Here is a 21,738-nt window from a genome sequence, read left to right on the forward strand (position 1 = left end):
TGGGAGCTTGTACTTAATTTTTAGCAATTGCCATTAGATACACCACTGTAATTAAGCAATTTAATCTGTTACATATTCTGTATAGAATATGGCATTTGTCAGTCATTTGACCACCCTTAATGCTCTAAGGCATTAACCTCAAACTCGAGCTAAGCAGACAAAGAGGAATAAAAACCTAACAGAAGTTCACACTAGTGCAGTGGGTAAATGGGAGGGCAGCCTTGTCCAGATGTTCACAATGGCTGATCTGCTCTTGTCAGAGCCCAAGGTAAAGGGCAAGGGTTCTACACTGAAGCAATGAGCAAAATGATGAAAAACTTGAGCATCCCCTCAGATTCCACCGAAGTCACAGGGAACTGCCATTTCTCTGGCTACAGCTCAGAGTAAAACAGACTAATTACATCCATAAAAGTCTTACATTTGCAACCACCATTCTCAGATGCATATCTGCACACTGCAAGTATTCTTACAAATCACCTGCTCTTTGCCTAACAGAAAACTCATTAACTGTTTTGAGATGCATCCTGAAGGGACCATTTTTAGGGAAAGACAGTCCTGCTGGGAGCTGGGTGGAGGTGCACAGTGCAAGCCTCCAAGCTTAGGGACAAAAGCTTCCCTCCCCCCGTCCACGGGACCAATCACCCAACACACAGTGAATTAACAGCAATAAAAGTTCAAGTGCAGTAGAGGAAACCAGTTTCTCCCAGTTAGCCACAGGGTGGAAGGTGCCACCACTGTTGATTGAATTTTTCCTCTACCAAGTTTGATTCTCAGGTTATTTGGTCAAACACGAAAAACTTACTGTTTACTGAAAAGAGGCCTACTTATCCATTGTTCACTTCCCAATGAGAGTTCACCTGCCACCATTCAACATGCCTTCAGAAGCAAAAGAATTAGTAGTAATTTAAAAAATCCAATAAATATCACCAGTAGTCTAAAAAAAACCCCAACAAACTCAGACTTGTCTTGTCCTTTACAACAGGCCTAGCTAAAATAACACCCTGATTCATAAAAGCACTTAAGACACATGCATAAGATGCCTGGGATAAGACAAACAAAGCCAGTTTCTAAATGTCTTAATCTTCACACCAAAATAGAATTGGCAGAAAAAAGAACAAAACTGGAAGATTATAACTAAAAGCTGGCTGCAAAAGTGAACAGAAGGACTAACTGACCTGACCAGAGATTGGATTTGGGTCTTAAAACCCTCACTGAAGTTGCCCACCCTGGGTTACAAGAGAAACCCATTAAGCTGTCTCAGGTTGAATCATTGTACAGTCACAGAAATAAACAGAATATTTGTAGTAACTACTCAGGAAGTATATATCAGTAGAAGGAGCTTCCAGGTTGACTGAAATGTATTCACACAAGCAAAAAGAACTACAAAATGCCTGCCAACTGCATTGGCTTAGATGTCAAAATGCTGCAAGGAAAGGTAGGGGCAACCTCAAATAAGGTAAACAGTAACATTCAAATTCTAGTGTCTGAAGGAATGAACAACATTCTGACATTTGTTCCAAACCCTCCTTCACGAGCACAAATGTCACCAGAAAAAGAGACTCAGTACGTTTCTTTCGGAGGAGGAGCTGAAACTGCCCTGCCAGCTGACAGGATTGTTTACCAGCCGGTAAAACAAATGAGATGCACAACCCAGGAAACCTTTGTTCAGTGAGTTGCAGGGGGAGCCTAACCGTGTGAGGGACAAAAGAACCGATGTGGAGAGGTGACGCCGAAGGCAAATTTTAGGCCTCATTCTAAAATGCAAGGACATTTCTCGGTCCTGGTACAACGCCAGAAGCCCCGTGTCCGTGGGCTGTGTGCGCACAGGGAGCGAGCGGCGGGTGAAGCCGGAGGAGGCTTTTCTCGCGTCACCCGCCGGCGAGTCCAAAGGTTGTTGTCACAGATCTCCACCGCCTCGGGTGCCAACCCCCAAACACGGCTGATTTCAAGCGAGAGGCCCCTGAGCGCTATTCCTGCCGCTTCTCCCACTTATCCACTTGTCCAGGGAGATCTGCAGGGAGCCGCTGGCGCACCGCATCGCCTCCCCCCGCCGCCGCCCAGGGCCGGCGGGTCCCGCTGCTCCCACAGAACCCACCACGCCCGCACCGCTCACCAACACCGCACTTACTGTTCGCACGAAAAAACCATTCCTCAGCTTGCAAATCCCAAGCTGCAAGGGGGACCGTCTGTGCGACCAGGCAGGCATGGAAGAGGAAACCCCTCCTCCACAGATGCCCTATTTATCCGCCGCTTTAGCATCCCGCCTGGCGGGGGGAGAGAGACTCGCCCTCCTCCTCCTCCTCCCGACCCCGAGCTGGGGAGACACCGTAGCTCTCCCCCCTCATTTTAACCCCGACGTTTTGCGTTGGTATTTTTTTTTTTTTACCTGGCGAACGGCCGCATCCCTCCTCAGAACAAAACCACGAGAGCTTTATTCTGACACAAGAGAATTAGCCCATGAGGAAGCGCACGCCGGGGCGGCTGCCTGCGGCTGCCGACAAAAAGGTTGCAAGCTGAAGCCTTCGGCACCGAGAAAGGTGGATGCAGTGCTCATTTCTTGTGCAAAAGAGGGACTGGAGTCTCAGCCCCGGATGATTTACAGCAGAGTCAATTTGAAGTAAACCCAAAAAACCGAGAGCACGTACATCCACGCACAGGCACCACGCACAAAGAGGTATCCTTACTTCCCCTGCATTCTGCTCTCTCGCCTTCACCATTATATCCCAGGTATTTAAGGACGAATTAAATCTCCCACACACTAACCTGTCCTCTCTTTAACCTTCCAGACCAGGCAGAAAGGCCTCCAGTGCAAATAGCCTGTTATGCTGGAGGACAAAATAAGCCCTAATCTTCATTTATGATATCATTCGTTTGTGGAAAAACACACCATCGTGTTTTCTCTGTGTTATGACTGCCAGAGATCACGGGGTGGGAAAAAAAGGCGGAAGTTGGAGAACCTTGGATTACAAGTCACTCCCCATCCAGCCAATATCAGGAAAAAAATAAAGAAGTTAGGATAATCCCACAAAAAATGCAAAGAATGGGTTTGAAATCAAAGGTTTTTCAGTATTCAGATAATCTCCAGACCTGTACTGGCTTGCTGATCGCTCACACGGGAGGACACACAGTGCCTGGGAAGACACAGCACAGTGGGAGAAGGCTTTGGACATTTGCACAGGTAAATCATGCTCAGTCCACCTCCATGGTTTAACATCATGGTCCAGGGTGGTTCAAAACCATATTTGAAAGGGTAGGTCTGAGAAAATGGGGAAATAATTCCCCCAGCTTTACAGGCAGACATTGGGAATGGCGACAGCCTGCAGGAAACAAGGACTCCTGTTGCACTGCCAGCTCCCCCTGCTCCCAGCACACATTGCATAACCAAAATAAGCCCAACCATCATGGCTGATACAATAATGAATTCTGTCACAGCCTCTGCACCAAAGCAAAGCGTAATCCTCAAAGGACGGAGGGAACATGGAAAGAAAGCAGGCACTTTGTGACTGAGATTTCAATTATCTGGTTTTTTTTTACCAAAATAAATACAAGAATGAGATTTTACAGTGGTACTGACACAAACCAGTACGATTCTGCTGGACATTGCTGTTATCATTTACCTGGGGGCCTCTCTGCAGCATATTTTGCTTCCCTTGCATTATTGCAATATTGATCTGCAGCAATTCAAAGAGACCTTTGAACCTGGAGTGCACCTACACTGACTGTGGGCTGTGACAGCACAGCAACACGTGGTGCCTGATAGTCTGTCCTGCCAAAGGGTAAGCAAGGTAGTAGAAAATAAATAGAGACCACCTGAGTGGTGGTATGAACTCAGTCCCCAAACCTACCAGGCCCACTGCTGCCCGAGTAGCTTTTGGGACAACCCAGCCACAGTGGGGGTGCAGGGAGGAGAGGGAATCACAGAGCAGTGGCTCACTGGAGCTCCCCAATGAAGCCTCTGTGGACACCTAGCACAGCACAAAGTGATGTCACTGGAGAGCTTAAACGTCCTCCCAGTTTTTCTGCAACCTGAGCAGCTTCAGGATGTTTGGGAATTTCAGTCCCCCAGGGTATGCAAGAAACCATCTGAAAACACCTTGATTTTCCCAAGTTCAATGTGGGAAGGAAGGGCTGACTTTGGTTGTGGCAGTTTAGATTCCTGGACCCTGCAATGACAGCTGGCAGCTTGCAAACACAGGGAAAACACCCAGTTGCCAAGGATTCCTATTTAAAAGAATGAGAAGACACATTTGACCTTCCTAGCTTCCGTGCATTTTCATGCTTGCAAAAATGGTTGCAGTCATTTGAACCCACTCCTGCTACATACACAAAAACTTTGCCTTTCTCCACAAGGCTGAAAACAGGGACCAGACCCACCAAGTAAGAAAACACATCACAGTGTGCCCGCGGCCAGAGCAGCTGAGAAATGGCATCCCCCTTCCACAGCTTAGCAGCAGTGGCAAGAGCTGCAGGATGTCCAGAGGTACAGAAATACAACATCAGCTACATTAGAGACCGATCTGCAGGTTTTTGCTTGTCTACCACCCGTGTGCAGCCTGGGCAGTCCTTCTCCTACTGCTTCAGCAACAAAAGCAAGAGCCTTTCTGTGTCCATTTCTACAGTCAGCACAAGGCTCCCTTTCTGCCTGTTAGTGTGTTTGCATTCCCCATCCATCAACTAAGACTTCAGCAGGAGAAACTCCCCTAGTAAGAGTATCTTCTGAGCTGAACAGGAATTCATTTGTTCTCCTTTCCAGGAATGCTAATGCCCTGATGGTTACTTTATCCCATGAAAATTAACATTTTGAGACTTTTCCAAGTTTGCAGCCAGAGCGTGGCTTGGCGCAACACACGCGGCAAAGCTTTTGTCACTGCACAAGCCAAGCACAGGCACATAATGAAAGTGTTAAGTCCTGCAAGTGCAGCCATATGGCAAATCTGAGCTTGTCACCATGAACTAAGAGAATCACTTCAAGGACTAAATAGGGAGCTCACCTAATTTGTCCATCTGTCCCAGGACGTTTATTGGTTTTAAAAGGTGAAACAAGCTATCAGGAGGAACACTCTGCATTGATACACTGCCTCCAGGCTGCTTTGGTTTCATGTTGGTATCACACAGCCATCACACTGCACTACAGAAAAGGTAAAATGCTGCTCAGGTTGCAGGGTCACCCATGGAGTATTAGCAGCCACAGAACTGAATCTAATCTCAATTAGATTCCTTTGTGGATACGGGTTATTTCATACTCTTGAACCACAGGATCAAAAAGTGCCTTTCTACAAGAAAGATTCAGTGCCCAAAATGAAGGACTGGCTTGGAACACACAGCTATTCAATATACATTTTCTCCCCCTACTCAGTGGCTCTGTAGTTCACTTCCTGCCCAAATCTTGGCCTGCTATGAAGACAAAGCACGATTTGGTCCTTGCCCCTGTGATGGTGGGTGAGCCACTGAGAGCCAAGGTGCAGTGGGCTGTGGTGCAAATAAAGGCAGCAGATCACTGTGAGTTCAACAGAAACTGCTGAAGTTGTAATACTTGTCAAAAAAAAGCTTCAAATGGTCACAGATTCACTCAAAAACTCAGAAAATTTACACTTCAATTCCCTTGCCACAAGTTACTGATCTGAAAAGATAGAGCAAAACTACCTTCTAATTTCTTTATTTCAGGAGAAAGATAAGATTTTTCTCCCCACCACAGTCAAATTTATCACATCTCTCCAGGCAGAATTCCCCTATCCTCAAACCCTCCAAGGCCCTCTGGCACTCCTTCCCTGAGGCATCTCCTCCATTCCTCTTATCTTGCCCAAGACATGAATCAGTGCCCAAAGAAAAGGGCTTTGCACAGGTGTGCTGACATGGCAGCAGTCCTGCAGTGCCAAGGTATCTCTTCCAAAGGGCCACAGTGGGTGTACAGCCCCTGTACCATTCCCTAAGGGCTCCCTTCAGCCAACCCATCCTACTATCCACTGAATGAAACTGGTGATGGCAGATGTTCGGGATCCTGAGAGGATGTCTGGATTGTGATGGCTCGATCCAGCAAGGCCAGAATATTCTGCCACCACACTCTTTTCATGTGCTCTTTCAACACAGCATAAATACCAGGTTTTTTTCACTGAAAAGGAAGGAGGCAGTCTATCAGCACGGGGCATCCCAACCCAGGCTCACAGGTCTGGTGGTAATTTATGACTGAGCAGCTGAGATCTGCTGAGCTGGGAGCCAAGCCCAAGCAAGGGGGATTAGGTGAGGGAGGAGATGTGCACCCAGCCTGCAAAACGCTGCCATACACTGAACCTCTGCCAGTACTAAGTCCAAGAGGACCAGCAGAGCCCATGGGGCTGCCTGATAACCTTGGACCACCGAGGGAGCTGCTTAAAATCACATTTTGCCAGGTCCTTTCAGTTCATTACCCTGGTGCTAAGCAGGAAATTGGTGGAAATCGCAAGTAGAAGCTGGCATATGACAGACATTTTGGGATTAAGAACACAGGAACAATCATAAAGCATTCTCCAGTAGCTGCAATATCCACTTAGACATCAAATACTGGCAGCCTTGTTGATGCTCTAGGCAAATCCACACTAATGTACCTCAAAGCACCACTGTACACTTGTCTGAAGGCAAAGATTTAAGACATCCCAGGTAGACAAACAAGTGCTCTGTTGTCACAGAGTGCTGGAATAAGACATCCAAATCTCTCTAAATATCCCATCAGTTCTTTAGAATATTTTCCTAAAGAATGGTAGGAATGTGCCATTTTAACCTCAGTTTTAACCTGCATTTGAAAATTGCTACAATTCAAAACTAACACACAGCAGAACACAAATGATCATAGAAGTGCTTTAAAAGTGACACATTACCATCAGAGGAGAACAGGAAAATTGCTGTTATAAAAGTGGAGCTTTCTCTCCTGCACTGGATCAAACACAGACACACCTTGAGACAACCATTGCAAGACTACCTGCAAAGTGTAGGACCTTAAGAAGGCACCTTCTGCTTAATCATTCACGGCTCATGTGTCACCATTAATTCAGATCTCATTCCTGATTAAGGCCCAGCACACTTAGCACTACATTGTCACAGCACAAACCTTATCTGTCCCAAACTCAGCAACAGAGCTTCTGAGGGCCCACAGAGGGGGATTACTGGCAAAACAAAACCTTGGGAGAGAAGTTTAGACCAATACTAATTTCGTGTTAGCCTTATTATTTCTAGATTACTAATAAACTCAGCAGGGGGTGAGACCAGCCCAGCATCCTCCTCCTGCCAAGCTGTGGTAGAAACTCAAGAGATAATGATGAAATGGGATCGTCTCAGTAAGGCTAATACTAAAATGATCATGATGTTCTTAACTCTGTCAAGTATAATAAAGATGTTTAATCCTTTAAGAAGAGGTCGTTGCCTAGACTATGCAGGTTTTTGTTTTAATTTCAACTGGTAGTATTTTACATTTCACCATCACACAAAAGATCCTAAATTTAAAAGAAACTCATATGGTCTTTCAGGTTTTTTATGAGAGTAAAGAAATAGCACTGATCTTAAATGGAATTTCATACGCTTTTGAATGTAAAGAAGGAACATTATCATTTTACAAATCTGACTGTCTACAGAGACAGAACAGAATCTATTCTTAAATTCTGTGCTTTCAGACATAGGGTGAAACAAAGGCTTTTGTTAAAACAGGAGGCTCTCCTAAAAAGCCCACATGAACTCCTACCAGACTGCCTTAAAATCAAGTTGCAATTCAACACATGCAACAGAGAGATCATTTTAACTCTTCCTTTTGCAAAGCTCCCATAATAAAAATTATATTTTATATGAATTTTTACACCCTGCCCTCTACCATTAAGTAAATTAAGACATCTGGTGTCCTAATACAGCAACAAGTCATTACAAAAAAAGCATTCACTTCAGCTTGACTCTCAAAAATACATTTCAACAGAACAGAAAAGTCGTGTCAGTCTGTTTTTGATGGTCAAGGACATAAGCCTCTGACTTTTATCTCACACAAAACATTGAAAATCATTTTCTTACCGTGACCCAATGACATCAAAGAGGTGCTGCCAGCGATCATTGATTTTGTTGAGCTTGTCATCTATTTCTGCAACTCTGCTCTTGTTGCTAGCCTTGATTAGCTGATCACCCATTTGTTTCAAATGAAGTTTATTTTCACTGAACAGGTTTATTTCTTCCATGCAGTCCTGATAAATATACACAAACATTGCTTAACTAGAGGGCAAAACAAAACAGTAAAACCAAAACAAAACTATCTGTTTCTTTTCCCACACGTGTGATGTGAAGTCAGGTTTGTCTGGAGTTTCTACATTACCATGTACCACTCTTTCACTTAAAAGAAGAAGAAAATCTCAATGAAGAAGTCCTCTCACACTGATGCCACTACGAAAAAATAAGCAGCTTAAAGACTTGCAAGTGCCAGGAGTAAGTACTCCTAAAAATAGAAACTGAATGTTCTAATTTTATCTGTTTTCCTGATTTAAAGTAGTTTTTCAATGAAGTTACCTCAAAAGAACCCAAATTCAAGTCTAGGATGGCTTTATTTTGCTGGTATTCTTATGCAGAGGAGATCTAGGATTAGATATTGAGACCTTTTAGCCATGGGGAGGAACACAGCAGAAAGATAATGGTCCTTTTTAAAACCAAGCTAATACAAATGTATTAGAAAGCACTAACTACCACGGGGAAGGGGCAAAATTAAGTTTTATTTTTGGCTGTGGAAACTTTTTGTTCGCCTGGCATAAGACCTACCTTGTCCTTCAATCTTCTTTGCCCTCTGACTACCAGTTGTGTAGATGGTAAGAGGTGGTGAGAGCAGTGAGTTGCTCCCAGGACACCACTGAATCCCAGCAGGGAAAGCTCTGAGCAGTGCTGTGTGTGCACAGGTGCCCCAAAATCCCAACAACACAGACCCCCCACTACTGCAGCTCACACAGCTCACACTCCATGCCTAAATGCACTCAGGAGGCATTTCTGTTTGCATTATGCTCCAAGTCTCAACATCAAGAAGATATGAGATGATGCTAGAAAAGCTCACCTACTCACAAAAGCCCTTACCTGTTGGTTTATATCACGTATCACTTCTAAGAAGCAAGAAGTACATGAGGAATGGTGTCTCTATATCGAGCTACCAGACTGCAATTGAAGAAAAGCAGTGCTGCTGCTTACCTTCTGCAATTTGTCTATCATGTCCTCAATGCTAACATCTGCAGTCTGCAACACTTTGCTTTCCATTTGCACCAGCCAGGAGCACAGCTCCTTGTTCTTTTCATTGAACAAGATCCAGGCATTGAGCCTGTCCTCGATCTCCTGCTTCCGCAGAGACACCTATGGAAAAGCATAAAATAATATTAACTTCCAGCAACAGCTTTCTCAGGAAGGAAACCAGCAATTATGAGCCTTCTAATTTCTAGACTGCATTTGATCATATTCCATTTTACAGGAGCAGTCATCAAGTATCTCTACTTTTCAAAGCCAGCAAGCAGGTTGTTATTATATCTTATTTTGGATAGCAGGGCAAAAAGTTGACAAGTAAATATCAGATTCTCTCCCTCAGAAGAATGAAACTGAGTGACAGCTTTATAAATAATGTGCTTATATAATCATTTAAAATGTTACTCGGTGAAAACCTGAAAATGCCAAACAAAGAAGGAATATAAAATATTTAATTACTACATACTGTTTAGTATGGCCTTATACATAACACAAGAGAAATAACACCTTGGTAAGTTCTTGTTTTTCTGCCACTGTAAGAGAAACTGTGCAACTCCTGACTGGAATCATTTTATCTCTATAAAAGTCTCCCTCTTTTCTTTCCATTCGCTCACCAGTTCTTGGAGAACTTCCAAAAAAATTAGCATCAAGAATCTATCTTTTTCATTGAAAACTATGGATTTTTTCCCTCATCAAAATTACATTTGTCAGGACTGATAAACAAATTGTCTAGACAGAGAAATTAAGGTCTGATACTGCCTAAACCAGCAGAGCTATTACCACTGCTCCAATATCTCAGAAAGAAGCAGGGTCACTTATTTTAGCTAATAGTACCTGTTTCTAGCCTAGGGATCTTAAATATGTATTTGTATTCATTTATCTACTTCTGTGGATTCCCATACTAAGATATATGGAGCAAAGGAAGGGGAAAAAAAGTACAGGTTCTACTGAAACAGGAGAAACAACCCCTCACCAATAAACTTTGTCTAAAGACTGAACATCACATTTTGCTTGTCTTGGCTGCAAATGGCCACTCTAAATATCACCCCATGGCAGGAAACACTCCCTCTTCACATCTCACATGCACCTTATACAGCATGACTCCTCAAAATTCCATTATTGATTCTTACAGACTAACCTCTAACACTATTTTGTAGCCCAGAGGGAAGTTTAAGTGTTCAGTGTGGAAGCAAGACCAGCTCCACGTAACACCAGGATCAAAAGAGAAGGCAGCAAGCCCTCACCCAACATATTGCTTTTGTCCTTTAAATTCTGACTTTTTTTAGCGAGGGGATGGAGAGGTGGAAGTGATTTCTGAATCCTTCATGATGATTTAAGCAAAGAGATGAGGCTGAAAGCACTGTCTTGGGACACTGGGAAACGGTCTCCAAAGTTCTCCATCGCAAGAAGTCTGGAGATGCCAGGGACCTCAGAAACTCTCTAAGGGGGTCTCTGCTCTGGGATGCTCCCTTGTACTGTCAGCCTCAGAGGTATGAAGGGTAAACCCCTCATCCTTCCTCTATGGCTTGCAACATCTCATGTGTGGAGAGTTAACCTGGTCAGCCTAAGAACAGGTTATGCATGTGTGTAAAGACATCCTTAAATCCTGACATGATCCCGACTCCATTTTTGCCTGCTAAGCACAGGGGCAAGGCAGGATTTTGAGAACAAGAAGCAGCTTTTATCTGGCTAAGCAATACAGACTGTGGGTATAACAGGAATGACCCAAAAAATCCCAGACAAGCTTCTAGGAACATGAGCCCTTCAATCCACTGCTTTGAGCACTTTCTCCTTGGACCAGCTGCCCTGGTACCATCTCCATTTTGCATCCACAGCATGATGTGCATTCCCAAGGGAGCCTAAAGGAATATCAAGGCCCAGGCCCAACCCGTACTCTGGCGTTCATCAGGATGGGATGCTCTGCTCGCCGATGTGAATAGTTAAATCTGTGACCTACATGCACCTTGCAAGGGCAGCTCTGCAAACGCTAATCCCTCGAGTGCATCTGCTCCCTCCCTGTGTTGTGTCCCTGCCCAGCCGAGCACAGGCATCTGACTGTCCCGCTGCTGTGGCAGTGACAGCTGCGGCGGCGTCGCTCTTTCACCTCTCTGCATTTATTCTGCAGACTTTTCTTCACACAATACATCTTGACTCTCATTTGTAAGCCAAAACAAAGCAGTTGTGCTAACAGCAGAGCCGGCAAAGTCTGCTTTCCTGCCCTGGTGTCAGGCGCTGAGCATCAGTGCCAGCTCTCTGGAGGCTCATTAGGGCTGTGCAAACATTTCAGTGCCTCCCTCCACTACAGCCCCGAACAGATTCCTCCCACTATGCATTCTGTGTGCTTAACACAGTCACATTAATGTCACCTCTCTCCTCTCTCCAAGATGGACTGAGCTAAACATTGTTCCCTCAGGAAATTAAAATGGAAATGTCAAATAAAATCTGAACTTAAATTACTGCAGGAAATTACCACTTGGATAGACTGAAGTAGGGTACATAAAAAAAAAGCTTAATTTTCAGGGCTATTCACCACAGTGGGGACAGCAGGCTTCAGCAGCTCACCAAAAAATGAAAAACATAAAAGTTCTTGCATTTATACGCTTAACTACAGATTCCCATTAGGAAAATGGTTCAGGCATTTTGATTTAAAAATAATGGCCCTTATTTCTCAGGAAGGGGGAAGATGTCTCTGGAATTATTTTCAGAGTTCAGAAGCAATAACAGAGAAAACACTGGTTGTAGAGTAACCATCCCATTTAAGGTAAAGATACTCAATTCTTCTTTCTCGTTGCAACGCAAAAAATTAACCCAAATAACTATTTCATCACAGCACAGTTTGTGAAATAAGCATAGCTGTTCATTACTCTGGCAATATCCCCACCAAGATTGCTTTACCTTTGCCTGAGTAAGAGTTAGAAACAAAATACTAACTTGCTTTGATACTTCTTTACAAACTGTAAAATAAAAGCTAGAGAGTTGTGAGTAAAGAGAGGCAAGAGTTTCGCTTGCTGGTGTGTAGAGCCACTCAGAGTAACGTAAGACCCCAAATTATTTTACTTCTTCCAATCCTGTTAAGAGGGCAAAGTAAACACATTCAAACTGCATAATAACCTAATGAATCAAGTTCATGTGACTTTGCTGTAAATGCTCCCCAGCAATTTCACATGCAACACTAAATTAAGTGTAATACAGCAACAAGCCACAAAAAATGCAAATATTTCACAGTATTTTACTGCTACAGAAAAGACAAGTCCGTTCTTAATGGGTTTAAACCCATTTCAACATATTTAAGTTTTCTTTATCAAGTCTCCTGGCATTTTGTTTTCACTTCCCCCTTCCTTTCCCTGCTCCATGCCCTCAGGCAATTCCTGTGCTCATCCCTCCCCCTAGCCCTCCCTCCCTCCCTCCCTTTGGCAGCCCAGAACAAAGGCACCTATTCCAGTAAACAGCTGCATCTGGGCTCTGTGCAGTTCGGCACTCACTAGTTACAAAGGGTTTGCAACAAAAATCTCAGCAGTCTGTGTCCAGGACACAAAGGGCAAACTCCAGCCCGGGTCAGCTGCACCAGGAGAAGCCCCATTCCCACCCAAAACTGCAAAAGTGAGCCAAACCCAAGGGAAACCCCATCTGCTGACCTGCTCCCCCCTTTCCTGCCGGGCCACATGGATACACATCCCGCTATAAACCCCCGGAGGAGGTGAAGACTTACCCGCAAGCAGAGCTCTTCCCACTGCCTGTGCAAGTGTTCCACTTGCTCCTTGAGCACCATCATGTCCTCGGTGAGGATGAGGTGTGCCAGCTCCGCCTTCATGGCCTGCAGCTCCTTCATGTCGTGGGCCCAGTCTGCCAGCGACTGCTCCAGCTCCTGCATGGAAATGCACCAGCACAAGCCTTGGCACTAAGCTCCTCGGCTTTCCAAACCTGCTCGCTAATCCCTTGCCTGGCCTGTGGGGGAGGAGAGCAGGGAATGTGCAGCTGCCTGTGCTGTGCTCTCCAGCAGGGTTGGGCTGCTCTGGGTCTCCCTGGGCCCACTGGAGCTCCACTGGAGCCCCGGGATGTGCTCCACTGGTACCACCGCTGCATCCAAAAGTGCCGGAGCGCAGCCTGGCCCCTGCAACTCCCCACGCTCCAGGGCAGCCTTGGGCATTTCACACCCAGGCTGAAACATGCCCACTTCTTTGGAGTTTCCTTTTTTTTTTTGTTTCTATTATAATTATTTTGGGCAAGTCGCTTTCCACCTGCATTTGCTCCAATTTCAGGTTATTTATTTAAATGCTAAAAAAATAAAATCAGTTCCCTTCTCTAATGAATGATTGCACAGGCACTTCCTCAGATTTGTCAGGAATGTGGAGCTTTTAAATTGCTCATTCACACAGATGTGCTGTCTCTTCTGCTTTGCTCCCCTAACTTCCCTTGCTCTTTATAATGAAGTTACACATTTTCCTTAAGAGTGTTAAAATTGTCACCTAAAAAGCAGAGGCACCACTGCGTGCAGCTGGGAAATGAGACTCAACATGCAAGGTCCTAGGTCCCAATTTGCAAAGAGGCTGCTGGAAGTGTCACTTGCTCATCTAAGAAAAAAATCTCTTACAGAGAATCCAATTTGTCTCTTTTTAAAGGGGAAAAAAAAACACCTGTGAGTGTTCGTATCAGAAGTGTGCTGGCTGTGAGCCCTGTGAGGATTTTCACAGGTCTTGGACCCAGCTTCAACACTAGAGAAAAAAACCAAACAAACACACCTGAGACTAAAATTTACTTAGGCTCACAATAAATTACTCCCTACAAATGTGCACACGTGTATTTATGTATCCTAACAAGGGGCAAATCCCAGTATTAATGGAGCTGTGGAATTTCATGCGACTTCACTAGCCTCATATCAGGTCCAGGCCTGACAGAAAAATAGCTTTATTCCATATAAAAGTGAAAAGCAGGGAGAGGAAAGAAGGTCCCTTCTCCCCCATGCCACTTTGGTACTTAATTTTACTCAACTGTGACACCTGAGAGCAGCATCTGCACTGGCACTGTCTGACCCTGATGCCTCTGCGGCTGAATTTCTCTTACTGGAACAAGAGGCAGGAGCTGTGTGCTGCCCTCTCACAGATAATTCAGGGCTACAGCAAGACTGCTGCTGTGGGAAAGGCAGCCAGCACTCACAAAGAAGATTTCAGACAGCTGATAATGAGTTCAAAGCCTTGGCTCATTAATAAGCTTATTTGTTCCCACTACATAGGTCAACAATTCACTTCATAAAAGGATGATGAAAGACTGACCAGTCCAGACAAATGTCTCCTATCCCTTGGAAAAGCTTTTCACTCCATTTAACTTTCATGGTGCACTATGGGCTGCAAGGGATTTTGCCACTCCCTAACTCTTAATTTTCCTTCTCTGTAATTATTCCCAGATCCTGCAGGTGTGTGTGGTGCTTTGCAGACTTACAAGGCCTCTTGCCTGAGGAGCTCCCTGTCCAAAATGGATTGGAAAACAAAAAGGGAAATTCAGTCATAGGGATAGCAGCCAGTTGAGCTAAGACAAGGAAGTTTTCCCCCTTTTTTTAAAGAAACTACTAATTTTATAAATTCAGACTGTAAAGGGAGCAGAAGCAGGAAAAAAAAAATCCAAACACTACTACTACTAATCCCTTGCAGTCTTCTTGGTCAGCTGGACTTTGCAGATTGTCAGCAATCAGGATGGTGTAAAAGAGAGAAATTCAGTGTCACTGAAGATCAGGTAAGAGGGAAGACTGATTTTACAGGGAGCAGGTGGTGTGCAAAGACTGTATCTATTTAAATACAATATGGCTGTTCATACCTTAATGTGTTCCTTGGCTTTGTGGAGCTCTTCGTGTTCAACAGGGAGTGGATCTTTTACTTTCTCCTTCAGCTCTCGCAGTCTGCTTTCCAATTCCTTGGTTTGCTTTTCAAAGCGGTCACAAGTCTGCTCAAGGACACCCAAGGAAGTATAAAGAGTGAGGATACTTTATCATGACATGTTGAACCCCATGGATATGTTACAAAATAGCATCTCCAACACTGAAGTAATGAATCATGTGCTCTGGTTTTTTTTAATTTTCTTTCTTGATACATAGTACCACCCACAAAGATTTGGTGCTTGGATTTACAGAACTTGAAGCCTCTGATATTTAAGGCTTGCCTTACAGAGCATTTCTGCTCATTTTGTTTTGTTCAACCCGAGAGGCTTGGATTGTTCAACCCAAGCATAGTTTCTGGACTGGGGATTGTATCAATGACAGTATTCAATTTTCAGACATATCTATGTGCTACCTAACCAGGAAAGCAAATTCATTGCTCTGAGGAGATAAACATGACTGACCCTTCTCTTTAGAGGTGCAATATGAGGAGCAACAAGTCACACTAACTGTCTCTAAGCTAAATATTAGCTCAGGCTTCACAATCCAAACCAGGAGCAAGCTCTGGGCCATGGGGATCATGAGAACAATCAGAGCAGGAACATCCATTGTAGCAACAAATGGATGCTGACTCAATTTTTTTTGGAGAATCAGGGGACCACAGTTTTGGCTTCCCACAAGCTCTGATGACACAGACAGGCACTTCCCTCAGAGCCCCTCTGGGTGAGCAGCAGCTGAGCGTGTGCCTTGTTGCTGCAGAGCTCAGCCCTGGAGATGGTTGGACAGGGAAGCTCTCGAGACCCAACAGCAGAGGAGCAGGTGGGGAGGCCACCATGTACCTGTAGGGTGCCGCTGAACTGCATCTTCTTCTTCTCCAGCAGGGCCTGGGTTTTCCCCCAACTCTGCTGCAACTGGCTGAGCTCCTCCTGGAGAGCAGCGCTGGTCTCGGGACTGGAGACGGCGCGCAACTTCTCCCCGACATCGATGACTGAGGTGTACACGGCCTGCCACCTCTGAAGAATCACTGTCTTACTCTTTGAAAGAAAAACAAAATTAGTTTCTAAGCTGTTCTTAGGAAATGACAGAAGCGTGTCCCTGATATTTCACTTGGGAAGATGCCTCACACAAAAAGAGTTTCAAGGCACTACTTTGTTCATATTCACGAGAGAGTAGTGAATAGATGTTCTCCTATCTGCTTCCTTAATTTCAGAAAAATCATGTTCTCTCTGATATTTTGATTTAAAAAACTCTACAATAGCTTTTCACAGACTGAATCTATAGGGTAGAAGTACAGCAATGGAAATGCAGTTGTATGAGTTACTCAGAACAAAAAGCCAGGTTAAGTTCTGTTAGCACCTCTACCATCAACAACTTAGACAAACTTTTTCAGAGATAACAGTTCTGTTAATCATGACATATCCAAGTGAAGTAAGCCAGCAGTAATAATAATTTGCCTATAACAAATTTGCCTATAAACAATTGGTAACACAAGGAGATATGATCATTGTTTCTTTCTGTAGAACAGCAGCAGGAGGGAAAGGGCAATTTGGAGTAGGAGGGAGAAGACTTTCTGGCTTTTCTCACTAAGGAAAAGCATGAGCATTAACTTGTAAAATCTACTGGAAATCATCTGTACACAGCAGGTAAAAATAAAGATGAAATAAACAAGGCAAGCACCAAATGGAATACTGGTAATGTGTTAATTCATCAACATTAGGTGTGTGGGTACACAATATAAATCTTGGATTGTGCAAATGGCGTTCAGTAATATGTTTTTGAAAGGTTTTGGATTGCCTTAAGCAATTTTGAACAACTGCTGCTTGTTTTTACTTTCCTATAGAACAAGGAGGTGCACAGTTAAATGGAAAACCAAAATATCCAAAATTAACAAAGGAAAGTATTTTTTTCCACCACATGTGAAATGCAGAACTCACCACCCTGAAGGACTGCTGCCCAGGTCTGTGCATCCTGGACTGATGGTTCCAAGGACAGACCCCCTTGCAAGTGCTTTATCCTCTGCTCCTGGCATCTCCTGCCCATCCCTGCACACACAGGACCTTTAGGGCCTCTCCTGACACATATGTGCCTTCTTCCTTCAGGCAAACTGAAGGGCCTGAATTCAGCAGTCATGTCAGTAAGATATACATAGTCCTAGAGGTTACCCACTGACCAGGGTTTGTCTAATCTTCTGGCACCCTGCATTTCCCTTTTCATACCAGTAAGATTTTTAGCAAACAAGGCTACTAAATGTTAATGTTGACCAAGAAGTTTCCTAGTATAATGAGCCTTTGACAATGTCAATATTTTCTCAACTGTGCTCAGCTTAGAGAAAAAGTGTCAGCAACCATTTTTCCCCCAAAAAGGCATGTGATTTTAAAGCTTTTTACCTTACTGGACTGAAGTTGTTTCAGGCTGAGGAAAAAACCCATGTATTTTAGATTTATGAGAAATAAATACAGTACCTTGAAATCATGAATTACATTTCTAAGCTGGTAAAGGCTATAACAGTCCTGGCTCTTCACAGCTGTGAGGAAGCTGTTGGTATCATCAAGGAATCTGTTGAGACTCTGAAGGGAACTCTTGAAGAGCTGCCACTGGCTCACGAGTCCATCAATATCTTTCTTCCTCTGCTGAACCATCCGGATAACATTCTGCCACTGCTCTTTCAGCAAGGTGAGCTTGGAAATAAACTCTGTCCTGAAAATAACAAGTGTTGAGTCTTAATTCATTTTGATCTCAAGGCTGCATATTACAATTATTGTGATGATTTCCATTTGCAAAGTTGTTTTCCAATTATAATACCCAAAAATGCAAAAAGCTCTATGCAGGCCTAAGCTCAGCCCTGCTCTCTGTATTACATATTTTAAGCAATCCAAAAAAAACCTTTTACATGATACAAGAATGGATAAGGCAAGTCAATCTTGCAATTGTGGTATAGCAACATACACAGGAAATCAGACACATTATGCACTAAATACTTCTCTGAAGAAGAAGAAGGTCAATGCAAGTGAGACAAGGTCACTGATTATGCTGCAAAATTGATCTGCACAATTGCAAATTGTGGTGTTATGGAACCTACTTAAACAGTTTTTTGGTCCTCTTATACAACATGGCTAAATAATCCAGCAGATCTAGCTGGTTGATTAAGACAACCCCATCTATCAATTCTGCTCCTCTGCAAGAGGCCATAGCCCCTGACTGCCTCTTATACAAACCCCTGTGTTTGTGGGGGTAGCTCCAACACAAAAATCCAGCAGACTGGCTTGGCTTAGCTGAGCCCTACCTTCCCTGGCAGCTTTAAGCCAAGCTATGGGCTTCACGAGGGGCTGAGGGGAGCACATACGCTGTCCTGCCAATTCTCTGGGAGCAGCAAGCTCTGGCAGAGAGGGGAATGTGTTCACAGCAAACACCTGAGGCAGCTGAACCTCTGCTCACAAGTATTACTTGCTGTTTCTCATGCCACACTGATTCAGAGGAAAGTATAAGATCATATTGATAAAAAACAGGTTTAGCTACCATATGTTTTGGATTTCGTGGCCAATGACTCGTCATGTGTGCCAGGGGCAGAGTGGATAGTCCACACCTCTGCACTTTGAAAAGTACAGAGGTCTAGGAAGAAGGAAAGGATCCTTCATATGCAACACCCTCATTACCTTCTGTAAGAAGGCAGCTTCTCAACCACAATTACACAACAAAAGCCTCCTGTTCAGGAGCAATTATGTTTGTTAGGCAGAACAGCCAGTTAGTATCCCAAATACCAGTATCCCAGTCTGGCCAGGGCACTCGTGTTTCCTTCTTATTGCACCTCCTCACATTTTTGCAAAATATGTCAGGAGGTTATTTAAAGAGTGAACCCAGCCAAGAATTTGGGTTTATGTCCTCACGAGAGCAAAGATTCAATACTAACCCCAAGGAAGGCAGCATATTCACTGAGTTACCAAGATTTTAGGGAGCAAAACAAATGGATTACCTTTTCTCTGCTTCTCCGGACTCCAAGGAGAGTAGAACTTTTTCTATGATGGAATTAAATGTCTGCTGATTTATGGAAATCTCAGTTTGCAGCATCTGAAAATACCATGAGAACAGCAGTTTTAACTATTCACTTAACAACCTTTGCAATGAAAGCTGCTTCTGGCTCCTCTAGAGTGACGGGATTTATTTCATTGCAAATGCTGAAAACTGTTATTTTCAAGTGCTAGTGTCAAATGCACCCTAAAAGATTTCACACTCTTTGGATACCAGGAGGAATTTGCATATATGTGATAGCAGAACCCACTACAAGCTGTATGACACAGACAATCTGAAACCTAAAGTTTGTTGGACTCATTAATGAGAAATGCAATCTAGACAGAAGTCCATAGAAAAGGTATAAAAAGGCTACACTTAAGGGTGAATTTACTCTTTAAAACAATGAGCAGAAGTTTTTTCTATAAATTATTTCATTGCAATGAATGAATTGGTTTGGAGAGGTCTAAGTAAAAGAGAAAATAACTTTCTCTGGACCCCAATGAACATGCAGATACTTAACATCCTGTGGAAATAGCCCCAGCACTCAGGGTAGTATGAGGTTGTGGCCCACTGTGGCAGAACAAGGCTCACCCTAATGGTTCATGATGTTTAGCATTTAACAAATAATTTTCTTTTCTCTATTTTGGTTATTTTTCCATTGCTAGAATAATGCAATGTGCCTTCTCCTCTGAACAGATACTGTCATACATGTGAAGCACTGTCTCTTTGTAACAAATATCAAGTGTTTGGGAAAATGCCAGTGAAACAGACTTCCACCAAAATCTAACAACTGGTCAAAATGGAAATATGCTGTGAAAACATTTTGTTTAAAATTCAGCTCTTCCAGAAACTGGTAAGACTCCTGCCAGATCTCCAGCATTCTGCCTAGCTAGTTGCCACAGGCTTCAGTGCTCTGGACAGGCAGACAGACAATTACACCTCAGAGCTGGAGAAATCTAGGACTTCCATGACGCAACACTTGAAGATGCGCTCCTAGAAATCTGATCTCTGCAAAAAGGGGTCCATCCATTTTGGAAAAGGATTTTCACATCTCAGAGGTTTCCTCTGAATAAGCATTTCAAGAATGAAATGCTCTGTACAACTCTGCCCAGACCTAATTTCAAAAGGCATAGCACTTTCTAGTGATTTCCCCCCACCTTCACCATGCAAGATGCTGCTTCCATTTTTAGAGTTAGCTTTACCTCATATACTCTCTGTTGCTCTTGCAGTTCTTCAAACCGTCCTGGAATATCTGTTTTTAAGGCCTCTTTCATTTTTTCCAGGAATTTCATCCATTTTTCACATTTCTGAAAGAATTTCTTTTCATCGCTTTGGGTTCCCTCAAGCATACTGTAAATCAAAATGAATAATCAGAAACTGTTGTGTTAGTGGCTGTTTTTCTGGATATATTTGCATATGGTCTAATGTACTGGCTAATAATACTAAAATAGTGGGGGGTTCACTTGGCACTTTGCTACCTTCTTTCTCTATGATCATTCAGATTTTTGCTTTAAGTGACTCGGAATACCATACAAATAGCCACTGATTAATTGAGTAAATGGCAAGTGCAGAATTCAACTTGGAAAGCCCCAGAGAAAGATGAGAACAGATTTCCCATGCTCTACCTCAAGTTTTGATTTTTCTCACAGAAAAGGAAATTGTTAGAAGTGATTTTTTGTTTGCATTTCAGACCTGCAACATTCCAGAGCAGCTGCTGTTTTCTGACTCCACAGCCGAGTTAGGCTTTGCATTTTCTTCAGGGTGAAGTCACTGAGTGGCAGCTTAATGCTTGCTTCATTCAAACTCTCTATGCTTGGAGAAAGTGCAGCAAGCTCCAGTGTGTGATTCTGGAAGTAAAAAAATTAATTAACTGCAAAAAAATACTGCCTTTCTTTCATTTCAAAGAAATACAGAAGCCTAACCTCTTCTGTAGGAAAGATCTGAGTGTTATACATCCAAAACACTAACCCAAAAAAACCCAGAATTTCTGTGTCAACTTCAAAGAATATAGCAAACAAAAAAAGTCATAATTCTTTTACACAGGGCTCGCTTTTCCAACAGCACTGAACAGATACTCAAGATGTGGTGCTTGCAGATTTACTTTGTATCCTCCATCGAGGGCAACAGGGCAGGTCCAGAACAAAGCTGGGGAAAAAGATCTTCTGTCCACCCCAAATCTACGTGATTTTCCTCCCTTCCATGCAGGCATTTGGCCTACACTGCAGATCTGGAGTTTTTAAACTTAAATCACTGCTTTTTGTGTTTTGGGTAAATTACAGATACTCTGAGGGAAGTGCTGTAATGTGATACTCAGGTCACAGAGAGCATCCTGAAGTAGGCAAGAGCTGAGTAACACCTTTTTGTACTTGGGAATGCAACATACCATGAGCAATTCTGAGTTGTCTGTTCCTTCCTCTAGACAGAGGCTATCAAAGGCATCTGTGCAATTCTTGACACGACCCTCCAGGGTATCAAGGCAGTTGTTGAAATCCTCCAGTTGTAGAAGATTGAACTAGGGTGAATATTGCAAATTTATGTTAATTACTATTTAATGCACTTATTCAGAACACAAAAAGGAGCAATAAGCAGTATTATCAGAAAAACAAACAGATGTTAAATCCAAATTCTAATGTATTTATAACTCT

The 21,738-nt window shown here is 43.4% G+C and overlaps 1 protein-coding gene across 1 annotated transcript in view; it reads right to left on the minus strand.

Moving 5' to 3' along the window:
- Positions 1-21,738, minus strand: part of SYNE2 (spectrin repeat containing nuclear envelope protein 2) — a 161,530-nt gene that overhangs the window by 23,016 nt on the left and 116,776 nt on the right. Inside the window, exons 91-100 of the mRNA XM_018082417.3 lie at positions 21,477-21,605; positions 20,786-20,940; positions 20,296-20,443; positions 19,056-19,150; positions 17,548-17,782; positions 15,925-16,119; positions 15,028-15,153; positions 12,929-13,084; positions 9,175-9,333; positions 8,026-8,192 (exon numbers count right to left, since the gene is read on the minus strand). Of these exons, the coding sequence (XP_017937906.3) occupies positions 8,026-8,192; positions 9,175-9,333; positions 12,929-13,084; positions 15,028-15,153; positions 15,925-16,119; positions 17,548-17,782; positions 19,056-19,150; positions 20,296-20,443; positions 20,786-20,940; positions 21,477-21,605 (1,565 nt within the window). The remainder of the gene's footprint in view (positions 1-8,025; positions 8,193-9,174; positions 9,334-12,928; positions 13,085-15,027; positions 15,154-15,924; positions 16,120-17,547; positions 17,783-19,055; positions 19,151-20,295; positions 20,444-20,785; positions 20,941-21,476; positions 21,606-21,738) is intronic.

This window comes from Manacus vitellinus, unplaced genomic scaffold, assembly GCF_001715985.3.
Source record: "Manacus vitellinus isolate BGI_N305 unplaced genomic scaffold, ASM171598v3 scaffold_6_pilon, whole genome shotgun sequence".
Classification (NCBI taxonomy): domain Eukaryota; kingdom Metazoa; phylum Chordata; class Aves; order Passeriformes; family Pipridae; genus Manacus; species Manacus vitellinus.